The 27,606-nt window shown below is 43.7% G+C and overlaps 1 protein-coding gene across 1 annotated transcript in view; it reads right to left on the minus strand.

The window, feature by feature from the left end:
* The window catches only part of LOC311226728 (regulator of nonsense transcripts 1), a gene marked incomplete at its 3' end in the record, with an annotated part of 278,920 nt that overhangs the window by 168,123 nt on the left and 83,191 nt on the right, over positions 1-27,606 (minus strand). Inside the window, exon 4 of the mRNA XM_084312138.1 lies at positions 15,664-15,831. Coding sequence (XP_084168264.1) covers positions 15,664-15,831 — 168 coding nt within the window. The remainder of the gene's footprint in view (positions 1-15,663; positions 15,832-27,606) is intronic.

A 27,606-nucleotide genomic window follows, 5' to 3' on the forward strand; every position in this document is an offset into this window, starting at 1 on the left:
CAAGGGTGGCCCTGAACCAAGGGACAGATATGGGTGTTTGAAAAGGTGGTTGGAGAGTGATAGTGATAGCACCACGTGCTGTAAGGCACTCACAACGTCTACACAGCATAGAGGGCGTGGGCATGGGAGGGGCTTGCAGGGAAAATATATATAGCAAACTGAAAATGACAGTATGGAATGAACTGCAAGTCAATGCCAAAACCCGAGGGGAGGAGCTTTCGGGAAAACCCAAGGGGAATGTCTGTGTACAGAAAACTCCTGGTTTCCCTTTTCTTCTTTCAGATTCCTAGGACCATGGACCGACAGCGAGCGGGGGAGACCACCGATGAGGCGGAGTCCGGCAATCACAGGCGGTGTTGCTCAGGGGAGGACGAGGCAGACGGGACGAGGCTTTCCTAAAGAAACACTGTTTTGAGGCATTAGGAACAGAGACCATGGGCGTGTTTATTGTTGAATCATGGACAAACAGGGACTTTCTTTCAGAGTCAATCAAGAGATCGAGAGACAAGACAACAGCGTGAAGTCCTGTGTGTTTATTGATAATAATTTACAGAAGTATAAGATATGTTGAAAACCGTATTGAGGATTTATATATAGATATATATATATAGAAGGTATATAGGGGGGAAATGTATGACAATTTCCTGTAGTATGTAAATATAGTCCTTTCGGGATTTCTCCACCAGGATCCAGGGAGGGGGGAGAGGTGAGTTTATCTTGGAACCACAAAAGAGGGAGGGTTTTCTATCCGAAGAGACAATTCCCATAGGGGAAACCGCATTGTAAGATGGACATTGCAATGGGTGGGTAAAAACAACAAGATAGGACAAGATAGAATTATTGGGAGCAGACAAAGGAGCCCTAATTGTTATGAGTAGTTGGATGTTGTTGGTTTGGGTGGTCTGTTTCGGTTTCCTTTGTGCACGAGGGGAAGCGCAACAGACATCAAACAGCAAGATCACTGGGTTTGACCGTATGCCATCTTCATTTCTTGTGCACGAGAGATGAAGTAGTATGCGCCAAAACAACAGCCTAATTAATTGAAAAACCAAGTGGTTTGTTGATTCTTTGTTAATCCAACAACTAGGGCTGGGGTCAGCAACCTGCGGCTCCAGAGCCGCATGCGGCTTTTTAGCCAATCAGCTGCGGCTCCCTGGCCAAAAAAATATATATATATTTTTTTCTCTTATTTTGTAGATCGATATCATACTGTGACACTGAAATAAAAAAATATTTCATCAACTCTACAGTACGTCACACCCGCGCCTCTCCCTGCCGTCTGCAGGTGGCTAATCTTGAGTTTCTGACCCCCCAGTAAGCTAACCATGGATAAATCCAAAAAAAGGAAAGTCTGAGGAAAATAGAGGGTTTAATTCAACGTGGACAGATTAATTTGCTTTCACGACTAACGATGCAGGCTTACCTGTATGCCTGATATGTGGTGAGAAATTTGCAAACAACAAAAAAATTACTTTTTATTTGATATATTTTCCACAAATAAGGGAAGGACTCAAATAGAGCTGCATAGTTCAGGGTTTTATTTCAAAGTAGGTCTACACATGGTAGTCTTTTTTCAAAGTGGACTACTTTTTATTTTATAAATGTTCCACAAATAAGGGAAAGACTCAAATATACCTGCATAGTTCAGGGTTTTATTTCAAAGTAGGTCTACAGATGCTAGGGCTGTCTTAAATACTTCGAAGCTTCGTTCGATGGGCATGGGATTCGAATAAGAAAATAAAATTTGATTATTAAAAATAAAAATTATAATAATAATATGATTTTTTTTGTGTGTGCAAAATCAACTCTGCCTCTCTTTGTTAACTACAACAAGCAATGCTGTTTGTTATTTAAGATGAGGTCAGACTCGGCACTGACAGATTTGTGTTCATTGTGCTGCTTTTATAAAGCCTCAAATGACGGCTTACAATATTTCATGAAAGCAAAGTGTTTTGTTTGTCTAAGATTTAAAAAGGTTTAAACTTTACAGCACTGACAAAGTTGAACAAAGTGCTGTACAAGTCCCACACATAATTTATTTAAAAAAAAATTATAAAATAAAATAAAATATATTATTTTAAATTTTTACTTTTTTTTATCTCAAAGCTTTGAATTAAAATCGAATCTCTGCCCCGAAGCTTCGAATTCCCAATTTTTTTTGAAGGTCAGCCCTAACAGATGCCAGTGTTTTTTCTCCTCTTCTGTGTTTTATTTCAAAGTAGGTCTTAGGCTTGGGCGGTATGACGGTATTACGGTATACCAGGATATTTTGCAATCCCGCCGGTATGATTATCAATACCGTGACGTCACATACTGCTATTACACTGATTGTAGTGCACAGCACGCGCCAGCAGAGGGTTACGTGGCTATCGTTCTGGGAGCTAACGTCGGGACCTGGCTGGTGCTGGCTAACTAACGTGTCTATCGTTCTGGGAGCTAACGTCGGGACCTGGCTGGTGCTGGCTAACTAACGTGGCTATCGTTCTGGGAGCTAACGTCGGGACCTGGCTGGTGCTGGCTAACTAACGTGGCTATTGTTCTGAGAGCTAACGTCGGGACCTGGCTGGTGCTGGCTAACTAACGTGGCTATCGTTCTGGGAGCTAAACGTCGGGACCTGGCTGGTGCTGGCTAACTAACGTGGCTATCGTTCTGGGAGCTAACGTCGGGACCTGGCTGGTGCTGGCTAACTAACGTGGCTATCGTTCTGAGAGCTAACGTCGGGACCTGGCTGGTGCTGGCTAACTAACGTGGCTATCGTTCTGAGAGCTAACGTCGGGACCTGGCTGGTGCTGGCTAACTAACGTGGCTATCGTTCTGGGAGCTAACGTCGGGACCTGGCTGGTGCTGGCTAACTAACGTGGCTATCGTTCTGAGAGCTAACGTCGGGACCTGGCTAGTGCTAACTAACGTTCAAGTTCAAGTTCCTTTTATTGCCACACGGCCAGGCCGGTGGAATTCGAGCACGGTGCAGGTGGTAGCTGCGACAATACACCACAGTCCACAAAGACATAAGAAGACACATGGAACATAACATAACATAAACATAACATAACATAGCAGGGTGTAAAATTAGGAGGAGTTGGAGTTAAGTAGTTGTATGGCCTTGGGGAAGAAACTGTTGTTGAACCTAACCGTGCGACTGCCCAGTGACCTGAACCTCCTACCAGAGGGGAGGTGTTGGAAGAGGTGATGAGCTGGGTGCAGGGGGTCACTGATGATTTTGTGTGCGCGTGTGATGGTGTGATGTTTGTGTATGGAGTCCAGGGTGGGGAGTTTGCAGTTAATGATTTTGGATGCCCTTATGATGATCCTGTCTAGTCTGTGTAGTGTGTGTTTGGGTGTGTTGCCGTACCATACAGTGATGGAGAGTGAAATGATGTTTTGTATTATGGCTGTGTAGAATTGTATCATTAAAGTCTTCCTAACCTTGTACTTCTTGAGTTGTCTCAAGTGAAATAATCTTTGATTGGCTGTTTTAAGTAGATGAGTGGTGTGATGATCCCAGTTGAGTTTATTGCTGATGTGTGTTCCTAAGTATTTGAATGTGTCTGTGGCTGAAATGGGTTGATTATTGATGAGCATGGGTGTTTTAGTGGGTGTGATTTTCCGAAAGTCAATGATGAGTTCAACGGTCTTGCTTTCGTTGAGTATAAGGTTGTGTTCTCTGCACCATGTTAGTGTCCGCTCCACCTCCAGCCGGTAGTCATCCTCCTTGTTGTTGGAGATCAGCCCTAGGATGGTGGTGTCGTCCACGTATTTCAGCGTTTTGACTGAGGGGGATGCTGATCGGAGGTTGTTTGTGTAGAGGGAAAAAAGCCACGGGGAGAGAACACACCCCTGTGGTACCCCAATGTTGGTGGTCAGAGGGAGAGAGGTGAGGTTGTTGTAGCGGACTACTTGTTTGCGGCCCTTCAGTGTGTCCAGCAGCCAGAAACAGAGGGAGGGGGCAATGTTCATGTTGGTCAGGGTTTGGAACAGTATGAGGGGGTCGATGGTGTTGAAGGCACTGCTGAAGTCAATAAAAAGTATCCGTGCATAACTGTTTTTGGTCTCCAGATGCTGGAGGGTGTAGTGCAGTGCCAGGTTGACTGCATCGTCAGTAGACCGGTTTGTGCGATAGGCAAATTGTAGAGGGTCCATCAGGGGGGATGTGAGTGTTTTTAAAACTGACAGGACTATGCGTTCCAGCACCTTCATGGCTACTGCCGTCAAGGCCACGGGTCTGTAGTCATTAAGGCTAGATATTTTTCCTTTCATGGGTATGGGGATGATGGTGGATTGTTTGAAGAGGGCTGGGATCTGCATTTGCTGGAGTGAGGTGGTGAAAATGCCAGTGTAGACTGGTGCTAGCTGGTCAGAACAATAGCTGAGGCAGGCAGGTGAGATGTTATCCGGGCCTGCTGCCTTGACCTACTTATCCAGCCTCCGGAAGAGGTTCCTCACTGTATCTGTATCAATGGTGGGGTGGATAGGTGAGGGGGTGGGGTGGGCCAGCTGTCTTTAAGAGGCTTCTCAAACCTGGCAAAGAAGGTGTTCAGCTTGTCTGGGAGGTGGGGGTCTGCGTCGGGGGGGGGGGGATTTATTTTTGTAATTGGTTAGTTCATTGAGAGTTTTCATTGAACGTGGCTATCGTTCTGTGATTTGTTTACTTGGTAACACGGGTTGCTAAGGAATTTAGGTTTGAGGTTGAAGAAAGTGCACTTTTAGGTTGAAAGAACGGCCCTAATGTCAACGCATTTCAATATAAGCTTTATGTATGGTGATAACGAGTATATTGTTAGCTCCGCCTAAGTCGGTCTACAGACAGCAGTGTTTTGTCTCCTCTTCTGTGTTTTATTTAAAAATAGGTCTACACAGCCAGTCTTTTTTCTCCTCTTGATAAGAGCTTGAGGTTTTCCTTTGTTATAACTAGGGATGGGTATCGTTAGGATTTTATCGATACTACTACTCTTATCGATACTGCTTAAAACCCTTAGGGGTCTAGCTGGAGAGCTTCTCCTCCTCAGAATATTCTCTTTTTTTTGTTACATAATGTAAAATTACAGATTCATAACTTCAAAATAAGCCATCAATTGTCAAATTTGAGACGATAGTTTTCAATCAATGTCCTATCAAACATTCTGGTAAAATCCTAACTACATTCCAGGATAGGACTTGAAAAGAATCCAAGTTCATTCAGCTATCTGATGAAAGAACTACACTCCCAGAATTCAATGTGATCAATGTCACTAGAACAATTCACACCTGGAGCAAAGGCCCAGTCGTTCCTTTGTTATTCCAGTGAATGGACCCAGCAGGAGGCCTAGCCCTAGAGTGACACACAAGCTAGATAGCATAATTATTATACCAACACAGGGCATCCATACTTATTGAAAAAATGCTCATATCCAAAAGTAGTAGATAGATATAGGTCATACATGTAGGTATGCACTTGTCCTAATATACTAACCTACACTGTAGCACTCAACACTTTGATGAACATTGTTACTCAGCTGATAGAGTTGTGCCCTTCCTCAATAAAGCCCATTTGAATTGTCACAGGAAAGATTTGCCTCTAGGATGAAACCTAGGTATGTAATTTCATCTAACAGCACTTCCAGGACAGAGAGAGAGAAAGAAAGAAAGAAAGATAGAGATATAGACAGAGAGACATTTATAATAATTATTATTATAATTATTATTATTAAATAGAATAATTTGAGGAGGTGGAGCTAGTCGATCGAGGTTTACCTGAACACATTAGATATAATAGTATAGTAATATAATATATATATATATATATAGAGAGAGAGAGAGAGAGAGAGAGAGAGAGAGAGAGAGAGAGAGAGAGAGAGAGAGAGAGAGAGAGAGAGAGAGAGAGAGAGAGAGAGAGAACGAAAGAAAGAGAGAGAGATACAGATATATAGACAGAGAGAGACATTTATAATAATAATAATTATTATTATTATTATTATTATTATTATTATTATTAAATAGAATAATGTTCTATAGGCTTGCCGTGATACTGGTGTCATTCTGCGTTCAGGCATCCATACTTATTGAAAAAATGCTCATATCCAAAAGTACTAGTAGTAGATAGATATAGGTCATACATGTAGGTATGCACTTGTCCTAATATACTAACCTACACTGTAGCACTCAACACTTTGATGAACATTGTTACTCAGCTGATAGAGTTGTGCCCTTCCTCAATAAAGCCCATTTGAATTGTCACAGGAAAGATTTGCCTCTAGGATGAAACCTAGGTATGTAATTTCATCTTTCCTTGTGACAATATTGTCACCCACTGTACAAGAAGACTGTACAAGAAATTCCTTCTGTAATGTACTGATTTCTTTTGATTTCTCTGTGTGTGTGTGTGTGTGTGTGTGTGTGTGTGTGTGTGTGTGTGTGTGTGTGTGTGCGTGCATACGTGCATACGTGCGTACGTATGTGTGTGTGCATGTGTGTACATGTCCACGGATGTGCGCTTGCCATAGTGATTGATTCACAGGCATGTCTTTAGTAGGTTAGAAAGCAACCTGGGTTCTCAGACAGAGAGAGAGAGAGAGAGAGAGAGAGAGAGAGAGAGAGAGAGAGAGAGAGAGAGAGAGAGAGAATATGAAAATATGTGGCCACAATGCTGTGAACAAATTAAAATTACAAAGAGCATATGCAGTACTCATTTACCTCACTAAATACAGCAATGTGTAACTGTAGATTTCAAATGGCTGTGCAAATAGTGTATAGTGCTGTCTGTATAGAGAGAGAGAGAGAGAGAGAGAGAGAGAGAGTGTGGCTGTGGCCTGGTGGAGATTCATGCACTAGGGTAATTCCATGCAAATGTCAACCTCACCATGAAAAAATTTAAATAACATGATCATAACCAAACCAATTTCAAATGTATCATCAAGTACAAAATAGATTTGATCGTAATATTTATGAGAATGCATGTTTTTTCACACTACAGGAGGAGACACAATGATGTAAAAATTATATTTTTCGATTAACCTAATTGCATGACTTTCTGAATGGCCAGAATGGCAAAAAAAAATATCAACAGATATTTTTCTAACCTCACCTTTGGTCATGAAGGGCTGTTGTATCAATATGTGAATCAATTATGTACTTTGTGTCTTTCCATTGGCAGGTGAAGCATGCTGTTATAATGCCCCTTTATGGGACAGCGAATGTAACATCCATAACGTTTTCCAGGAAAAGTTGTCATAAAACATGCATCTGGAATGCAATGTCAACCAAACTTCCTAAACAAAGCTAACTTTTACAAAGATGACATATTAACAACAATTAGTCATTCTGGTCTTATTTTTTGTATTCTTTACAAGTGTTATGGATGTTACCGTTATGGATGTTACATTGCAAGTGACGGATGTTACATTGCGAATGTGTGTTGTTAAGTCCGATTATGACCCCTTTGTTTGACCAAAAAAAAAAAAAAAAAAAAAAGTGTTTGATTTTTGTGATGTCATAATAAAACAGTCTAGAACATTTGTGATGTCACAGTATGATGTCATAATAGAACATTCTAGAACATTTGTGATGTCACAGTATGATGTCATAACTCATAATCGAACATTCTAGAACATTTGTGTTCTATATATGCAACAATTCTCTCAGCATTTCCTGGCATTTTTTCAGACTACAACATCAATCCAAACTGGTTTGACCCTCAAAATGGTCCACCGAAGTCAAACACATGTGGGTAAAGCTCTATTTTTGATAGTGTTTTTTGTCTATTTCAGATGTGTAACATCCATAACACAAACATTTTACATCAATAACAGCACTTTTTTGTGATTCATTCCTTGAGAGGAAATGCCAGGTTTTCCTGAATGTGCTTTTTGGGTACCTCAAACCCTTCCCTACAAAGTGATAGTAAACATGTTATTATTTGAAAAAGATATTCACAGAGTTTTCATCATGTGCAGTGAGTCCGAAAAGCTTGTCCATTTCCTTAACATCCATAATGCTGTGTATTTTGTCACCTATCTCAAAATCCAAAAGGTCAAAACATTTCTTACTGCAGGCTCATCTTTATCTCAATAAGTGTAACTAAAATGTGTAAATTATACTTCCAATTCAAATTGATGCCTTGTCAATGTTAAGTTAAGTTTCCAATGTTCTCTCTGAATGTAACATCCATAACGCTGGAATTGCCCACTACTGAGCGCTCCTTTCTATTTCTCTCACTGCTGAGGTTGAAAAATAACAAAGAGAGAGCTGTCATCACGTAGCCAGCCTGAATGAACTGCGAGAGATAATTCATAACTCATACACACACGCACTCTGTCTCTGCCATACAGACAGTAGTTAATGTTTTAGCGCAAAGCTTTATACACGGGCGACTACTTTTAATTCATAATTCGGTCGGGTCTGTGTATTCTCGAGAATGATAATAATAATAATAATGCAGTCCACCTCTTCCTTTCTTCCTTGCACATAAAAAGCAGCTCGAGATGCGTTGTTACAGAGCTGGTCCACGCTGCTATTATGAAATGACAACTGCCCAAAAACGAAAAGGCAGAAAAGTATAAAGCTTTTGTTGTGGCTGATGGTTGTTTAACACAGCAGGAGACGATATTTCCAATTTCAACAGGCAATTTGTTTAATGAAAGAAAGTTTTAACAGCAGAAGCTATGGATCAGCAGACGGTCACCACAGTTGAAGAAAAACACTCTCACTCCTCAATCCCTCTGCTTGTCCCATAAATACCTTCTCAGCCCTGCCCCCCCCATGACAGATAAGATGACGTGACACATTATATCAGATATGACATGACGTACATTAAAATGACACATAGATTTAACATCGAAGAGAGATGCGATTGAGTGAGATGTGTATATGTATGTGTGTGAAAGAGAGAAAAGATTAAAGAGAGAAAAGATTAGTGAGATGTGTGTATATGTATGTGTGTGAAAGAGAGAAAAGATTAAAGAGAGAAAAGATTAGTGAGATGTGTGTATATGTATGTGTGTGAAAGAGAGAAAAGATTAAAGAGAGAAAAGATTAGTGAGATGTGTGTATATGTATGTGTGTGAAAGAGAGAAAAGATTAAAGAGAGAAAAGATTAGTGAGATGTGTGTATATGTATGTGTGTGAAAGAGAGAAAAGATTAAAGAGAGAAAAGATTAGTGAGATGTGTGTATATGTATGTGTGTGAAAGAGAGAAAAGATTAAAGAGAGAAAAGATTAGTGAGATGTGTGTATATGTATGTGTGTGAAAGAGAGAAAAGATTAAAGAGAGAAAAGATTAAGATATGATGTACCAGATTAAAGCACACGACGTGATGTACCGAAATGTCTATCTGCAAAGTTGTTTTAAGAACATCAGCCAGACCGTCTTTCAGTACTGCTTAGTTGACCCATATTAAACTAGTTCAGTTCATATACACATTTTCCCCAACACTTTTTGTTTCTCTATATGAGAGAATGTCCGCGAATGTCCTCACGCAGGAGAAACAACGACTGCAAAAAGTCGAGTCCTGTGGATATTAGTTGGAATACTCAGGAGATAACATTGCAGTAGTTAATGTTTTAGCGCAGGGGTGCCCAACCTTTTTTGAACCAAGATCTACTTTTTTATTTACCACCTAGCCCGAGAGCTACCAGCCAAAATTTTATATTGTAAGCCGTCATTTGAGGCTTTATAAAAGCAGCATAATGAACACAAATCTGTCAGTGCCGAGTCCGACCTCATCTTAAATAACAAACAGCATTGCTTGTTGTAGTTAAGAGAGATCAAGCAACCCCCCACCTACAGGGCTTGTATTTGGTTGTCGGTATCCTATTATTATGCAAAGTCTAGGTGATAAGTGCCGCGACGAGTCATTTTTGTGTTGCCGGCCGGCACTTACCACCTAGACTTTGCATAATAATAGGATGCGCGCACTTCGGCCTCAGTGACGAAGCCCAAACGTCGTTTGACCGCGTTTGCCCAGCACTGCACCCCTGGCCGACGGGTTCAAAAAGGAGAAGCCCTTCAGCTTAGACCCCTATGGGTTAACGGTTCAGTACTTTATCGATACTCTTATCGGTTCTTTTTGATTATTTTGCAAGAAAAAAAACAATTAATTAAGAACAGAATCGACATTGCTTTATTATTCTTTTATATAACTATATAAATATAAATAAATATGATTTGTTCAGCAGCAACAGCAGCAGCAATGTTTTAAATGTGTCTGAATTATAGACTTTTTATAATTAACAACAAATGTAATGCTGTTTTACAGCAAAAGTTCAAACAAACAGTTGCATGGCAACAAATAAAATAATAATAAAATGAATAAATAAAATATTAAATAAATAGGCTACACATCTCTCTTTTTGTGTTACAAATTGTGCTCACTGATATGAACATAGGCCTCTTTACTTACTTAAAAAAAGAGGAAACATCAAGAAATATGTTTATGGTATTCCACCATTATGTGTGTTTTTATTTTATAATCATGATGCTGAAGTTGGAGTCATACAATACTATTTTGATTGACAGTCGATTCTGCCAATTACATCACACCGCTTGGACCCACCTCTGCTGTTCTTACCACCAATCGGAAGCTCTCATTCGTTTTTTTACTTCCGGAATGTCGGCCATTACTCTACTACCGGAGCTCAGGCTAATAACGTTAGCTCCCCGCCGGCCACATTGACGAGTACCAGCGCGTATACATTACTGGCAAATGTCTTGTTGCACTTTTGGCAACGAGCATTGTCAGCATCGACTTTAATAAAATAGACCCAGACTTTTGAACGTTTTGTTCTGTCCACCATGATGAGAGCAGAGCTGTCTGTACTGTAGCCTACAACTTGAGAAATGTTCTGAAGCACCCGTGTGTGTGTGTGTGTGTGTGTGTGTGTGTGTGTGTGTGTGTGTGTGTGTGTGTGTGTGTGTGTGTGTGTGTGTGTGAGAGAGTGCACAGCACAGCCCGCTCCTTGCGCAGGCATTGAGACCGAGGGAGGAGAGATATAGAAAACGGCCAACAAGATTAGTTTGCGACGTTTAAATTCCTCAACAAAAAAAACTCCATAATTTCTCGAGTACAGATAGCAAAACCGATAACGTCGGAGCTTATTAATACGCTGTTTTTTTCTAATTTAGTACCGGTTCCCGTTTAGAACCGGGTTTCGGGGGGCATCCCTAGTTATAACAGGTAAAAACAGCAATAAAAAGTAATTTTTTTTCTTTTTGTTGCTTTATAATTCCATTAATGCAACAAACGGTGTGCTATAAGTATAAAGTATAATAAATCGCAAATTACTTTGGGTATGCAATTGTCAGGCGTTTTATGCTAAATGTGGGGTATGCTTGGGGATAACTATATATAAAATGTATAATAATCAGAACCCCCGTCCTACGCCAACTACACTGGCTTCCCATTAAACACCGCATAGACTACAAGATCCTCCTCCTCCTTTGTAGCTATCAAGATATACATAAAAAATGTAACCTCACCAGTTCCACATATTATTTTTACGCACAGTTATTGGATTGTTTGAAGGCTCATGGAGTCCCATTAAGGATACCAATTGAGCACCACAGATATCACAAATTCTTCTATGAAAGAGAGACATCGAGAGGCTTCGTATCTGATTTTTATCATCACTTACTAACGTCTTCGTATGGAATCCTCCCCCTAGACTCAGTCTGGAGGAGGGATATACCAGACTTGGAAATAGATTTTGATTGGCAAGAAGTCTGGGCAAACATTCGAATTGCGTCACGTAACCCGGACCATCAACAAATTAATCTTAATTATATTCATAGGACATACCTGACTCCTATAAGATTGAACAGAATGGGACTTAGGTCGCTTTCACACAGGGGCTGTTTGGTCCGGACTTTCGGACCAGAATTCGATAGTCCGGTTTTTCGGGTTTGTGTGAATGCGTGTCGAACTCGGTTCGCGGACCAAACAGGCGAACTCTGGTCCGCCTGAAAACGTCGGTCTCGGTTCGCTTCATCGGACCAAACGCGAACCAAATATAGGAAGTGATTATTATTACCACTGCTCGCAGCACTCACTGCAAAACAAGCACACTGCATCTATCTATCTATCTATCTATCTATCTATCTATCTATCTATCTATCTATCTATCTATCTATCTATCTATCTATCTATCTATCTATATCTATATATCTGTGCATCTTGGGAAGAAGGAAGAAAAAAAACGCGGCTTATTATATTATTAATAAAACAGCTACTTGTGGGCACTCATAAAAACACTGTGGTCTACAAGTTGTTTAGCGAGAGGATGGTGGTAATGTGCTTCAATAGAACAATGGATCAATGCCATGTCAAAACTCGTCTCCGCTGATCTGGAGGACTCGCAGTCCACACACAGACACACAGACACGCGCGCGCGCACACGGGCTCGCAGCCACACACACATTTCCACTGTCCAATAGACAAGCGCCCTTTTCGACCGCGTGACATTGTTCAGAAGGTTCGGTGCGCCTCACAGATTTCTATGTGAACGCAGGCGAACAAAATGAAGAATGCAACAATGTTGCAACTTCACCCCCAGAACCGCACAGAGTCCACCAAAACTATATGTGAAAGCGACCTTAACTCTTTCAGTGCCACTCACGAGATTTCTCGTTTTTTTTTATAGGTGGTTGCGTGCCACTCACAAGATTTCTCGGAATTATATATATATATTTTTTTTTGCGATCTGAAAAATTATTGCGAGCTGCGCCGGTGATCACTGTGGAAAAAAGCGCCCCCTGTCGTCTCCCAGATGACATAAGTGATTTTGGAATGGACTCAATGAATGACACCAACAGTAAGAAGCATTTTGTATGAAAGTATTCTGTACTTCTGTATGACAACTATTAAAGAACTTGAACTTGAAAATGAATGGGGAAAAAAATCCGGTACTCCACATTTTCCAGTTCACTGATCCAGCCGGGGTTACCACAGTTCATTCTGGAGCCTCAGATCCCCGCGGATCATGGAGATCTACTGTGTCACGTTGGATCCATACACGTATCGATTTTTTCGAATGGTGATCAGGAATTGGAATATACCAGTTGGATACCATCTGATGTCAGGTAAGGACTCTATGTTATCAGTGGTAGGATAATCGGAGTAAGTTTGATGAAGTTATAAGCTGTTTTGTGAAATGTCTTCTTTCGGTTTCACTGTAAAAGTCTGTGAGGAAATCAACGGAGCGATTATCAGTGCGCGGCCGTAATGTGCTGTGCTTGCGTGCACGTATAATATTGATCATCTAGCGTTTATTTGAAAACGATTAATAAAAAGGCCGACGAATATCAACGTTGTGGAATATTCCACTAAAAGACGATTTTCATAGAATGCTCCAGAATGAGCTGTTTTTTATATCAAAACGGGGGCTTTTCTAACTGCTCTGAAACGGAAACGACGCGATAAAAAAACAATCTGTCTTCACAGCACTGACTGGAAAATAGTCTTTGATAATGCGATGGGCAGATTAGACACATAGCCATAATTTAAAACATAGATTAGGCGATATTAACGTTAACATTGGCGCCGATGGTGGCATTCAAGCGGTAAAACGGAAAACCAGGCGTGGCACTGAAAGAGTTAAACAAGACTCCCTATGTTCCTTATGTACAAATGGGGATGAGGGTACATTTATGCACATGTATTGGGATTGCCCACCGGTTAAGATATTCTGGAAAGAAGTGTCCCAGCAATTATCAGTATTCTTATTTCTGAACATACCTGTACATCCCTCTGTATTTCTGTTGAATGATGTATTTCAGTTGGCAGCCCCTATACAGCTAAAGAGACTAGTTTTATCCGGTCTCACAGCTCCTAAAAAGCTGATAGCATCACGATGGATTCAACCGGAAAAAATGTGCCGGAAGGTATGGGTTCTTACCTATCTCGATGTGATTTATCTAGAAATATATACAGCAAGAATTTTAGGTGTCAGTGAAACCAACATTGCAATCTGGTTAGAAGTGGTGGAGAGAATAAAAGCTAGCATATGAAGTGTAGTGCCTGGTTAGAAACGATGATCCAAGTGGGGGTCCGGGGGGGGGGGGGGGGGGTGAGTGAGCAGGAGCATAATTATGTATGTATGGTATTAGATAGCAAGTATTAGGTATATATCTCGTAAACTACATTTATAATGATTCAAATGGTGATTTCATTGGATGTTTACTGTTAATGCTTGTGTGTCTAATTTGTTATGTTTAAAAAATAATAAAAAAATAAAATATATAAAAAAATAAAGATCCTCCTCCATACATTCAAGGCCATCCACAACCTCGCCCCTCCATACCTGTCCGACCTCCTCCACATCAACATTCCCACCCGGTCCCTCAGGTCTGCCTCCTCCATCAACCTGACTGTCCCCCCAGCCCGTCTGTCCACCATGGGGTCAAGAGCCTTCAGCTGCTCTGCCCCCCCGCCTCTGGAACTCCCTCCCCCCCGACATCAGGAACATTGACTCCATCATCCCATTTAAAACCCACCTCAAAACCCACCTGTTTAGGCAGGCGTATGTCTGATTTTATTTTTTGTCTGATAAAATTGGATTTTATGGATTGTGATTGTAAATGAACTGTTTTTAAATTGTTGTACGGCGACCTTGAGTGCCTTGAAAGGCACCTTATAAATAAAACGCATTATTATTATTATTATTATTATACACTGTGTTATCTTCATTTTAAGGGTAAATTGGTTTTGCGGCTCCAGTGGAATTTTATTTTGTGGGAGGAGGAAAAATGGCTCTTTTGATAGTAAAGGTTGCTGACCCCTGAACTAGGGGTAGGAATTTGTAAAAGTGTATACTTCTTCCTACTCCTTTTTCAAACAGGGTAAACTATGATTTGTTTATCCGTTTCTCTTTTTGTTGTTTTGTTGTTATCTTTTGTATATGTCAAATTAACAGATATATTTTAGTTTTTATACTTAAGACTAGGGATGTCCCGATCCGATCACGTGATCGGCCCCGAAGATCGAGACCAGAAAAAATTAAATTAAATAAAAAACAGCAATTTCTTTTACTTTTTTTTTATTCAACAAACATGACCATGTTCACGTCTTAAACTCATACTGAGGCCTTCGTTTTGGTTTAAAATTGCATATCATCATTCATTTATTTATTGTCACACAGAGCAGAAGAATTTTGCCAAAACAAACCAATAGTATCCAGCTGCAGAACGGCAGACCAGCCACACTCTCAGACCCAAATAATTTTTTATTTTAATTTTTTTTAATCCCAATTTCTCATATTACATTCACCCTGAATGTTGACGTTATCCAGGTGAAAAGTTAACTTCATAAATCATTTGATGTATAATTAAATCAAAGGAAATGCGTTTGGGTCTGAGAGTGTGGCTGGACTGCCGTTCTGCAGCTGGATACTATTGGTTTGTTTTGGCTAAATTCTTCTGCTCTGTGTGACAATAAATAAATTAATGATGATATGCAATTTAAAACCAAAACTAAGGCCTCAGTATGAGTTTAAGACGTGAACATGGTCATGTTTGTTGAATAAAAAAAATAAAGTAAAAAAATATATATATATATATAAAAGAAATTAAATATATATATATATTTTTTTTTGATCGGATCGGGAAATATCGGTATCGGTAGATACTCAAAATCACATGATTGGGATCGGATCGGGAGCAAAAAAACGTGATCGGGACATCCCTACTTAAGACCCACCTGCACAGCAGCACCACCACGGAGTCGGCCTTGGCGGGGATGAAGCCCAGCAGGAAGACGTTGCGACAGCCGCAGTTGTAGCACTCCAACACCGTCTCCCCCAGGGGGCCGTCCTTGTGCAGCGTCACCTCCTTGGACTTGGCCCTCACCAGGTGGTTCACGATGTGGCTGACGGGGAGAGAGAGAGGGGACATGTTAGGTCTCAGGTGGAAGAGGACGTTATATAATGTGGCTGATGGAGAGAGGGGACATGTTAGGTCTCAGGTGGAAGAGGACGTTATATAATGTGGCTGATGGAGAGAGGGGACATGTTAGGTCTCAGGTGGAAGAGGACGTTATATAATGTGGCTGATGGAGAGAGAGAGAGAGAGAGAGAGAGAGAGGGGACATGTTAGGTCTCAGGTGGAAGAGGACGTATATAATGTGGCTGATGGAGAGAGAGAGAGAGAGAGAGAGAGAGAGGGGACATGTTAGGTCTCAGGTGGAAGAGGACGTTATATAATGTGGCTGATGGAGAGAGAGAGAGAGAGAGAGAGGGGACATGTTAGGTCTCAGGTGGAAGAGGACGTATATAATGTGGCTGACGGAGAGAGAGAGAGAGAGAGAGAGAGAGAGAGAGAGAGAGAGAGAGAGAGAGAGAGGGGACATGTTAGGTCTCAGGTCGAAGAGGACGTATATAATGTGGCTGACGGAGAGAGAGAGAGAGAGAGAGAGAGAGAGAGAGAGAGAGAGAGAGAGAGAGAGAGGGGACATGTTAGGTCTCAGGTCGAAGAGGACGTATATAATGTGGCTGACGGAGAGAGAGAGAGAGAGAGAGAGAGAGAGAGAGAGAGAGAGAGAGGGGACATGTTAGGTCTCAGTGGAAGAGGACATTATATAATGTGGCTGACGGAGAGAGAGAGAGAGAGAGAGAGAGAGAGAGAGAGAGAGAGAGAGAGAGAGAGAGAGAGAGAGGGGACATGTTAGGTCTCAGGTGGAAGAGGACATTATATAATGTGGCTGACGGAGAGAGAGAGAGAGAGAGAGAGAGAGAGAGAGAGAGAGAGAGAGAGAGAGAGAGAGAGAGAGAGAGAGAGAGGGGACATGTTAGGTCTCAGTGGGAAGAGGACATTATATAATGTGGCTGACGGAGAGAGAGAGAGAGAGAGAGAGAGAGAGAGAGAGAGAGAGAGAGAGAGAGAGAGAGAGAGAGAGAGAGAGAGAGAGAGAGAGAGAGAGAGAGAGCGAGAGAGATAGAGAGAGAGAGAGAGAGAGAGAGAGAGAGAGAGAGAGAGAGGACATGTTAGGTCTCAGGTGGAAGAGGATGTATATAACGTGCTGCGGAGAGAGAGAGAGAGAGAGAGAGAGAAGAGAGAGAGAGAGAGAGAGAGAGAGAGAGGACATGTTAGGTCTCAGGTGGAAGAGGATGTATATAACGTGGCTGACGGAGAGAGAGAGAGAGAGAGAGAGAGAGGGACAGGGGTCAAGCACAGGAGGAAAGCCACAAACACACATTATATCTGTCACATTATATACGTCCTTTCCACCTGAGACCTAACATGTCCCCTCTCTCTCTCTCTCTCTCTCTCTCTCCGTCAGCCACATTATATAACGTCCTCTCTGAGAGAGAGAGAGAGAGAGAGAGAGAGAGAGAGAGAGAGAGAGAGAGAGAGGGACATGTTAGGTCTCAGGTGGAAGAGGACGTTATATAATGTGGCTGACGGAGAGAGAGAGAGAGAGAGAGAGAGAGAGAGAGAGAGAGAGAGAGAGAGAGAGAGGGGACGACATGTTAGGTCTCAGGTGGAAAGGACGTATATAATGTGACAGATATAATATGTGTTTGTGGCTTTCCTCCTGTACTTGACCCCTGTCCCTGTGGGTAGAAAACCATGCCGTGTTTAGTCCAATGCAGACTTGTTGCAAGGACATGCATAACCTACGTGCAGGGCCGCATACCAGTGGGGCCTACCATCGGAGCCTACCAGCGGAGCCTACCAGTGGGGCCTACCATCGGAGCCTACCAGCGGAGCCTACCAGTGGGGCCTACCAGCGGAGCCTACCAGCGGAGCCTACCAGTGGGGCCTACGTGCAGAGGACCTGTTCTGACCGTCTCTCTGAACACTCCTCTAGCTGTTCTGACCGTCTCTCTGAACACTCCTCTAGTGTCCCACTGTTCTGACTGTCTCTCTGAACACTCCTCTAGCTGTTCTGACCGTCTCTCTGAACACTCCTCTAGTGTCCCACTGTTCTGACTGTCTCTCTGAACACTCCTCTAGCTGTTCTGACCGTCTCTCTGAACACTCCTCTAGCTGTTCTGACTGTCTCTCTGAACACTCCTCTAGTGTTCCACTGTTCTGACTGTCTCTCTGAACACTCCTCTAGTGTTCCACTGTTCTGACCGTCTCTCTGAACACTCCTCTAGCTGTTCTGACTCTCTCTCTGAACACTCCTCTAGTGTTCCACTGTTCTGACTGTCTCTCTGAACACTCCTCTAGCTGTTCTGACTGTCTCTCTGAACACTCCTCTAGTGTCCCACTGTTCTGACTGTCTCTCTGAACACTCCTCTAGCTGTTCTGACTGTCTCTCTGAACACTCCTCTAGCTGTTCTGACTGTCTCTCTGAACACTCCTCTAGCTGTTCTGACTGTCTCTCTGAACACTCCTCTAGTGTCCCACTGTTCTGACTGTCTCTCTGAACACTCCTCTAGCTGTTCTGACTGTCTCTCTGAACACTCCTCTAGTGTCCCACTGTTCTGACTGTCTCTCTGAACACTCCTCTAGCGGTTCTGACTGTCTCTCTGAACACTCCTCTAGCTGTTCTGACTGTCTCTCTGAACACTCCTCTAGCTGTTCTGACTGTCTCTCTGAACACTCCTCTAGTGTCCCACTGTTCTGACTGTCTCTCTGAACACTCCTCTAGCTGTTCTGACTGTCTCTCTGAACACTCCTCTAGCTGTTCTGACTGTCTCTCTGAACACTCCTCTAGTGTCCCACTGTTCTGACTGTCTCTCTGAACACTCCTCTAGCTGTTCTGACTGTCTCTCTGAACACTCCTCTTCTGTCCCACTGTTCTGACTGTCTCTCTGAACACTCCTCTAGCTGTTCTGACTGTCTCTCTGAACACTCCTCTAGCTGTTCTGACTGTCTCTCTGAACACTCCTCTAGCTGTTCTGACTGTCTCTCTGAACACTCCACTAGCTGTTCTGACTGTCTCTCTGAACACTCCTCTAGCTGTTCTGACTGTCTCTCTGAACACTCCTCTAGCTGTTCCACTGTTATGACTGTCTCTCTGAACACTCCTCTAGCTGTTCCACTGTTCTGACTGTCTCTCTGAACACTCCTCTAGCTGTTCCACTGTTCTGACTGTCTCTCTGAACACTCCTCTAGCTGTTCTGACTGTCTCTCTGAACACTCTTCTAGCTGTTCCACTGTTCTGACTGTCTCTCTGAACACTCCTCTAGCTGTTCTGACTGTCTCTCTGAACACTCTTCTAGCTGTTCCACTGTTCTGACTGTCTCTCTGAACACTCCTCTAGCTGTTCTGACTGTCTCTCTGAACACTCCTCTAGCTGTTCTGACTGTCTCTCTGAACACTCCTCTAGCTGTTCTGACCGTCTCTCTGAACACTCCTCTAGCTGTTCTGACTGTCTCTCTGAACACTCCTCTCGTGTCCCACTGTTCTGACTGTCTCTCTGAACACTCCTCTAGCTGTTCTGACTGTCTCTCTGAACACTCCTCTAGCTGTTCTGACTGTCTCTCTGAACACTCCTCTAGCTGTTCTGACTGTCTCTCTGAACACTCCTCTAGCTGTTCTGACTGTCTCTCTGAACACTCCTCTAGCTGTTCTGACTGTCTCTCTGAACACTCCTCTAGCTGTTCTGACTGTCTCTCTGAACACTCCTCTAGTGTCCCACTGTTCTGACTGTCTCTCTGAACACTCCTCTAGCTGTTCTGACTGTCTCTCTGAACACTGTTAGCTGTTCTGACTGTCTCTCTGAACACTCCTCTAGCTGTTCTGACTGTCTCTCTGAACACTCCTCTAGCTGTTCTGACTGTCTCTCTGAACACTCTTCTAGCTGTTCTGACTGTCTCTCTGAACACTCCTCTAGCTGTTCTGACTGTCTCTGAACACTCCTCTAGCTGTTCTGACTGTCTCTCTGAACACTCCTCTAGCTGTTCCACTGTTCTGACTGTCTCTCTGAACACTCCTCTAGCTGTTCTGACTGTCTCTCTGAACACTCCTCTAGTGTCCCACTGTTCTGACTGTCTCTCTGAACACTCCTCTAGCTGTTCTGACTGTCTCTCTGAACACTCCTCTAGCTGTTCCACTGTTCTGACTGTCTCTCTGAACACTCCTCTAGCTGTTCTGACTGTCTCTCTGAACACTCCTCTAGTGTCCCACTGTTCTGACTGTCTCTCTGAACACTCCTCTTCTGTCCCACTGTTCTGACTGTCTCTCTGAACACTCCTCTAGCTGTTCTGACTGTCTCTCTGAACACTCCTCTAGCTGTTCTGACTGTCTCTCTGAACACTCTAGCTGTTCTGACTGTCTCTCTGAACACTCCTCTAGCTGTTCTGACTGTCTCTCTGAACACTCTTCTAGCTGTTCCACTGTTCTGACTGTCTCTCTGAACACTCTTCTAGCTGTTCCACTGTTCTGACTGTCTCTCTGAACACTGTTAGCTGTTCTGACTGTCTCTCTGAACACTCCTCTAGCTGTTCTGACTGTCTCTCTGAACACTCCTCTAGCTGTTCTGACTGTCTCTCTGAACACTCCTCTGTTCTGACTGTCTCTCTGAACACTCCTCTAGCTGTTCTGACTGTCTCTCTGAACACTCCTCTAATGTCCCACTGTTCTGACTGTCTCTCTGAACACTCCTCTAGCTGTTCTGACTGTCTCTCTGAACACTCCTCTAGCTGTTCTGACTGTCTCTCTGAACACTCCTCTAGCTGTTCTGACTGTCTCTCTGAACACTCCTCTAGTGTCCCACTGTTCTGACTGTCTCTCTGAACACTCCTCTAGCTGTTCTGACTGTCTCTCTGAACACTCCTCTAGCTGTTCTGACTGTCTCTGAACACTCCTCTAGTGTCCCACTGTTCTGACTGTCTCTCTGAACACTCCTCTAGCTGTTCTGACTGTCTCTCTGAACACTCCTCTAGCTGTTCTGACTGTCTCTCTGAACACTCCTCTAGCTGTTCTGACTGTCTCTCTGAACACTCCTCTAGCTGTTCTGACTGTCTCTCTGAACACTCCTCTAGCTGTTCTGACTGTCTCTCTGAACACTCCTCTAGTGTCCCACTGTTCTGACTGTCTCTCTGAACACTAGCTGTTCTGACTGTCTCTCTGAACACTCCTCTAGCTGTTCTGACTGTCTCTCTGAACACTCTTCTAGCTGTTCCACTGTTCTGACTGTCTCTCTGAACACTCTTCTAGCTGTTCCACTGTTCTGACTGTCTCTCTGAACACTGTTAGCTGTTCTGACTGTCTCTCTGAACACTCCTCTAGCTGTTCTGACTGTCTCTCTGAACACTCCTCTAGCTGTTCTGACTGTCTCTCTGAACACTCCTCTGTTCTGACTGTCTCTCTGAACACTCCTCTAGCTGTTCTGACTGTCTCTCTGAACACTCCTCTAATGTCCCACTGTTCTGACTGTCTCTCTGAACACTCCTCTAGCTGTTCTGACTGTCTCTCTGAACACTCCTCTAGCTGTTCTGACTGTCTCTCTGAACACTCCTCTAGCTGTTCTGACTGTCTCTCTGAACACTCCTCTAGTGTCCCACTGTTCTGACTGTCTCTCTGAACACTCCTCTAGCTGTTCTGACTGTCTCTCTGAACACTCCTCTAGCTGTTCTGACTGTCTCTGAACACTCCTCTAGTGTCCCACTGTTCTGACTGTCTCTCTGAACACTCCTCTAGCTGTTCTGACTGTCTCTCTGAACACTCCTCTAGCTGTTCTGACTGTCTCTCTGAACACTCCTCTAGCTGTTCTGACTGTCTCTCTGAACACTCCTCTAGCTGTTCTGACTGTCTCTCTGAACACTCCTCTAGCTGTTCTGACTGTCTCTCTGAACACTCCTCTAGTGTCCCACTGTTCTGACTGTCTCTCTGAACACTCCTCTAGCTGTTCTGACTGTCTCTCTGAACACTCCTCTAGCTGTTCTGACTGTCTCTCTGAACACTCCTCTAGCTGTTCTGACTGTCTCTCTGAACACTCCTCTAGCTGTTCTGACTGTCTCTCTGAACACTCCTCTAGTGTCCCACTGTTCTGACTGTCTCTCTGAACACTCCTCTAGCTGTTCTGACTGTCTCTCTGAACACTCCTCTAGCTGTTCTGACTGTCTCTGAACACTCCTCTAGTGTCCCACTGTTCTGACTGTCTCTCTGAACACTCCTCTAGCTGTTCTGACTGTCTCTCTGAACACTCCTCTAGCTGTTCTGACTGTCTCTCTGAACACTCCTCTAGCTGTTCTGACTGTCTCTCTGAACACTCCTCTAGCTGTTCTGACTGTCTCTCTGAACACTCCTCTAGCTGTTCTGACTGTCTCTCTGAACACTCCTCTAGCTGTTCTGACTGTCTCTCTGAACACTCTTCTAGCTGTTCCACTGGTCTGACTGTCTCTCTGAACACTCTTCTAGCTGTTCCACTGTTCTGACTGTCTCTCTGAACACTCCTCTAGCTGTTCTGACTGTCTCTCTGAACACTCCTCTAGCTGTTCTGACCGTCTCTCTGAACACTCCTCTAGTGTCCCACTGTTCTGACTGTCTCTCTGAACACTCCTCTAGCTGTTCTGACTGTCTCTCTGAACACTCCTCTAGCTTTAGTATCCCACTGTTCTGACTGTCTCTCTGAACACTCCTCTAGCTTTAGTATCCCACTGTTCTGACTGTCTCTCTGAACACTCCTCTAGCTTTAGTATCCCACTGTTCTGACTGTCTCTCTGAACACTCCTCTAGCTGTTCTGACTGTCTCTCTGAACACTCCTCTAGCTTTAGTATCCCACTGTTCTGACTGTCTCTCTGAACACTCCTCTAGCTGTTCTGACTGTCTCTCTGAACACTCCTCTAGCTGTTCCACTGTTCTGACTGTCTCTCTGAACACTCCTCTAGCTGTTCTGACTGTCTCTCTGAACACTCCTCTAGCTGTTCTGACTGTCTCTCTGAACACTCCTCTAGTGTCCCACTGTTCTGACTGTCTCTCTGAACACTCCTCTAGCTGTTCTGACTGTCTCTCTGAACACTCCTCTAGCTGTTCTGACTGTCTCTCTGAACACTCCTCTAGCTTTAGTATCCCACTGTTCTGACTGTCTCTCTGAACACTCCTCTAGCTTTAGTATCCCACTGTTCTGACTGTCTCTCTGAACACTCCTCTAGCTGTTCTGACTGTCTCTCTGAACACTCCTCTAGCTGTTCTGACTGTCTCTCTGAACACTCCTCTAGTGTTCCACTGTTCTGACTGTCTCTCTGAACACTCCTCTAGCTGTTCTGACTGTCTCTCTGAACACTCCTCTAGTGTTCCACTGTTCTGACTGTCTCTCTGAACACTCCTCTAGCTGTTCTGACTGTCTCTCTGAACACTCCTCTAGTGTCCCACTGTTCTGACTGTCTCTCTGAACACTCCTCTAGTGTTCCACTGTTCTGACTGTCTCTCTGAACACTCCTCTAGCTGTTCTGACTGTCTCTCTGAACACTCCTCTAGTGTCCCACTGTTCTGACTGTCTCTCTGAACACTCCTCTAGTGTCCCACTGTTCTGACTGTCTCTCTGAACACTCCTCTAGCTGTTCTGACAGTCTCTCTGGGTGCTTTCTCACTCACCATCGGGGTCGAATCAGCTCCATACCGTCTCGTTCCGTCTTTGGGTGCAAACTCCCCCCCCCCCCCCCTCTCCCCCCTCTAGTTTGTGTACACACTTCAGTCTTGGTTTGCTCCGGGTTCTGTTTACGGTTTGCGTTTTGAGCGTGTACGCTTGCCGTAGGCGATGATGTCACGCTCGAAAATGTAAACACAGGAAGAGTGTTAACACGGCGGTGGAGACTGGATGCTGATATAAAATAAACAAATAACCAATAAATATTAAGTTATATTTGAACCTCTGTTGTCAAGCCTTGTCAATATAACCCACCCCCTTTTCTCACGAATGGAACTGGTGTTGTAGAGTCCGCTTTTGAGCGTTTTCCAGGGCTAACGCTAAGCTAACGGCTAACGCTAGTTATCTTAGCCTATTACTAGTAACATTGCTCGCATCCATTATATTGAATGTCATTGATCTACCGGTCGATCACGGCTGACTGGTTGGGCACCATTGGTCTATAGAAATAAATGCATTCGAACAAGAAAGTATAGTAGACGGACTTCCGGTATGAGAGCAGACGGGTAACACACGTGCGATAGAGCTCCTGGTCAAATGAGTGAAAAAACGGATAAAAAAAGACCCGAAAAGTAATTAAAAAGGAAAATGCTCACGAGAAGTAAGGAAGAGACAACGATTGTGAAGGAAATAGAAATGGAGAACATACGAGAAGGAGAGAATCTGAAGAAACAGAATCCCCGAAGCGAAGCAGAGAAAAGCCAGGCGAAAGAAGGGGGAGGTACCGCTGAGGGAGACACGGGAATGCCAGGATGGGCCGTGATCATGCAGGCCGGGATACTGGAGAACATAACAGCGGCAATAAAACTGAACACGGACACGATAAGGAATGATATTGGGAAGCTACGGGAGGAATTGAGGAAGGAACAGGAGGACTTCAGAGGTGAAATGAATACAGAAATCAAAAGGGTGGAGGAGAAGATGGCGGAACAGGACAGAAACGTGACCGAGTTACAGACTAGGACGGCACACGCGGAGGAATGGAACACGGAGATACACGAGGTATTAACATGTGTGATTCAGAAACAAGAACAGATGGAGACAAAGATGTCGGACATGGAGGGGAGGTCACGGAGAAATAACATCAGAATATGGGGACTGAAAGAAGGAGTCGAAGGGGAATCGGTGACCCTATATGTGGAAAAGCTTATCAAAGAACAAATGAAGGAAACGGGACTGGAAAAAATGGAGATACAGAGGGCCCACAGGGCGTTGGCTCCGAGACCACAACCGGACAGACCTCCGAGGGCAGTGATTATTAATTTTCTGAGATTCGAGGTTAAGGAATTGGTACTCAGAACCGCGTGGACCAAGAAGATTGAAATCGAAGGGAAAAGACTATCATTTGATCACGACTACTCGACAGCGGTAGCGATAACACGCAGGTCCTACGCAGGACTTAAGAAAACCCTGAAAGAAAACGGAATGAGATTCCAGTCACCCATGACCTCGCTAAGGATTCACTGGGAGGAAGGGGCGGCGATGTACGCGACGGCACGAGAAGCGGAGCGAGAGATGAGACGGCGAGGGATACGGATGACGGAGGACGGAGAAGGAAGGAGGCGGGAGGAACAGACGCGGAGCCTGCAGCAGAGATTGGAGGGAGCCCACAGGTGGATCAGAGTGGGAGACCGAAACCGGAGGGAGGAGAGAGGAGAAGGCGGAGGTGAAACGTGACGGAGCGAGGACGGAGACGGATGAGGAGGCCAGACGGAGAGGAGGCGGGAGGAGGCGAACGGATGAGTACACGCACAAGAGATTGAAAAAACTATTCAAATAGAGACAAAGTATAGAAACTGAAATAACATATGCATAAGCACACATTCCCAGGTAGAGGCAGGATATAGAAATGAACGTAACATATACATGGACACATAATACACAAGCTGATGGAGGAAATAAATGGAAATATAACTAGGTTTGATAGGCGAGACACAGAACATACTGAAACAGATGCATAGACACACGCTGTGAGTAACACAGTTGGGAGGGATTAAGGGGATAAATGGACATCACATAGAAAATAGAGGAGAGGAAAAGAAAATAATAAGGGGTACACGGGAGACACCGCACACGGATATGGGAGGAAGGAGGGACAATGAAACATATGAGTCACATTGAGAGGGACCAAGAAAAGAGGGTCTTTGATCAAAAGGAAGGACAGAGCGCTTTTGACCAGGAGCTCGAAAGCAAAAAAAAAAACAGTAAGAAAGCTGGACAAATATGACGAGCGATTGGGGGCAAGGGTTTCAAACCCCCAAGCCGTCAGGAGGGGGCCCCTCGCTAGGAGGGCAATTACCCCTCACCCACCAGCAGGGGACAGGGGGGGACACAGGGACCCCCCGAACGCCTTGGGAGCACTTTATGTAAAGTTTATGTTTTTTATTTATGTTAATCATTATATGTATTCGGTGAAGAGAGCGGAGGCTCCAACCGGAGGGGGGAATGAGTGTGACATGGGGGGGACTGACAGACGAAAGAAGAAGAAAGATGACAAGGGTTAAAGGTATAAAAATGATGTCGTTAAACGTTAATGGAATGAATAATGCGATAAAAAGGGGCAAAGTGATGTTGAAATGTAAAAAAAGTGAGATGGAAGTGATTTTTCTGCAGGAGACACATTTGGTAGCACAGGGTCATGAGAAACTGAAGAGATTTGGATATGAAAATGCATACTATAGTTCCTTTGAACAAAACCCGAGGAGAGGAGTAATCACGCTAATCAAAAACACAGTCAAATTTGAATTGATCAAGGAAGTAAGAGACAAGGAGGGAAGGTTTGTTCTGGTGAAGGGGAAAATGGAGGGCCAAATGGTTACGTTAGTAAATGTTTATGCACCCCCAGAGAGTGAGAGGGATTTATATGAGACCATTTTTGACATGATAGTGATGGAACTAGAAGGGATATTGATATGTACGGGAGATTTTAACGTAGTACTGAATCACGACCTAGACACCACGAGTACTAGAAAAGGACGGGCGCCCATCAGTAGATATATGAATATTCAGATGACGGAAATGGGAATTACAGACGTTTGGAGGGGGATGCACGCCATGGACAGGGAATACACACATTACTCACACCCACACGTGACATATGCGAGAATAGACTACTTTTTGATGACGACGGGGGACAGTTACAGGGCACGGGAGAGCAGTATAGGAGTGGCGGACATATCGGATCACAGTGCCATATATCTGACAGTAGATCTAGAAGGGAGACGGAGGAACACGATTTGGAGACTAAATGTAGGAATATTAAATAACAAAGGGGTGGTGAGTCAGATCAAGGAGGAGATAGCCAGATATAAGGAAGAAAATGACAACGGGGCGGTAGACCCGAACATTCTATGGGACACACTGAAGGTAGTGATAAGGGGGAAATTGATGGAAAAAACAACAATGCTGAAGAAGGCCAGAACGGAGACATATCACAATCTGATAGGGAAGCTGAAGAAGCTAGAGGGGAGACACCAGATATCAAAAGAACAGGAAACGCTCGGAGAAATCAAAGAAGTAAAGGCCAGGATAAATAGGGAATTATTGACGGAAATAGAAAAGAAAGCGAGGTTCATGAAACAAACGTACTATGAAGGGGGACCAAAAGCGACCAGACTGTTGGCTAGGAGAATTAGAACGCAACAGAAGTTGAACACGATACACACAATAAGGGATACAAAGACTAATGAAATATTGAGGGACCCAGCTGAAATAGAGAGGACATTTAGAGAATACTATGAGAAATTATACACACAGCCAAAAGCAGCGGGAGAAGAGGAAATAGAAACATATCTGGAGAAGCTAGAGTTACCATCGATAGGGAAAGAACAGAATGAAGAATTAAATAAAATAATTACGGAACAAGAACTGGAAGATGCAATTAGTAGAGCTAAAAACAACAAGTCTCCGGGGAGCGACGGATTCCCATCGGAATTCTACAAGACATTTAGAACTGAATTAGCACCCATGTTAGGGGCGGCGTTCAGACACACGATGGAAGAGGGGAAAATGCCCCCCTCGTGGAAGGAAGCCATAATCACCACGATACCGAAGGAACGGGAAGGATACGGAATTATGTAGTAGTTTCAGACCTGTGTCCA

This window comes from Notolepis coatsorum (assembly GCF_963971535.1).
Source record: "Notolepis coatsorum genome assembly, chromosome: 4".
NCBI lineage: Eukaryota > Metazoa > Chordata > Actinopteri > Aulopiformes > Paralepididae > Notolepis > Notolepis coatsorum.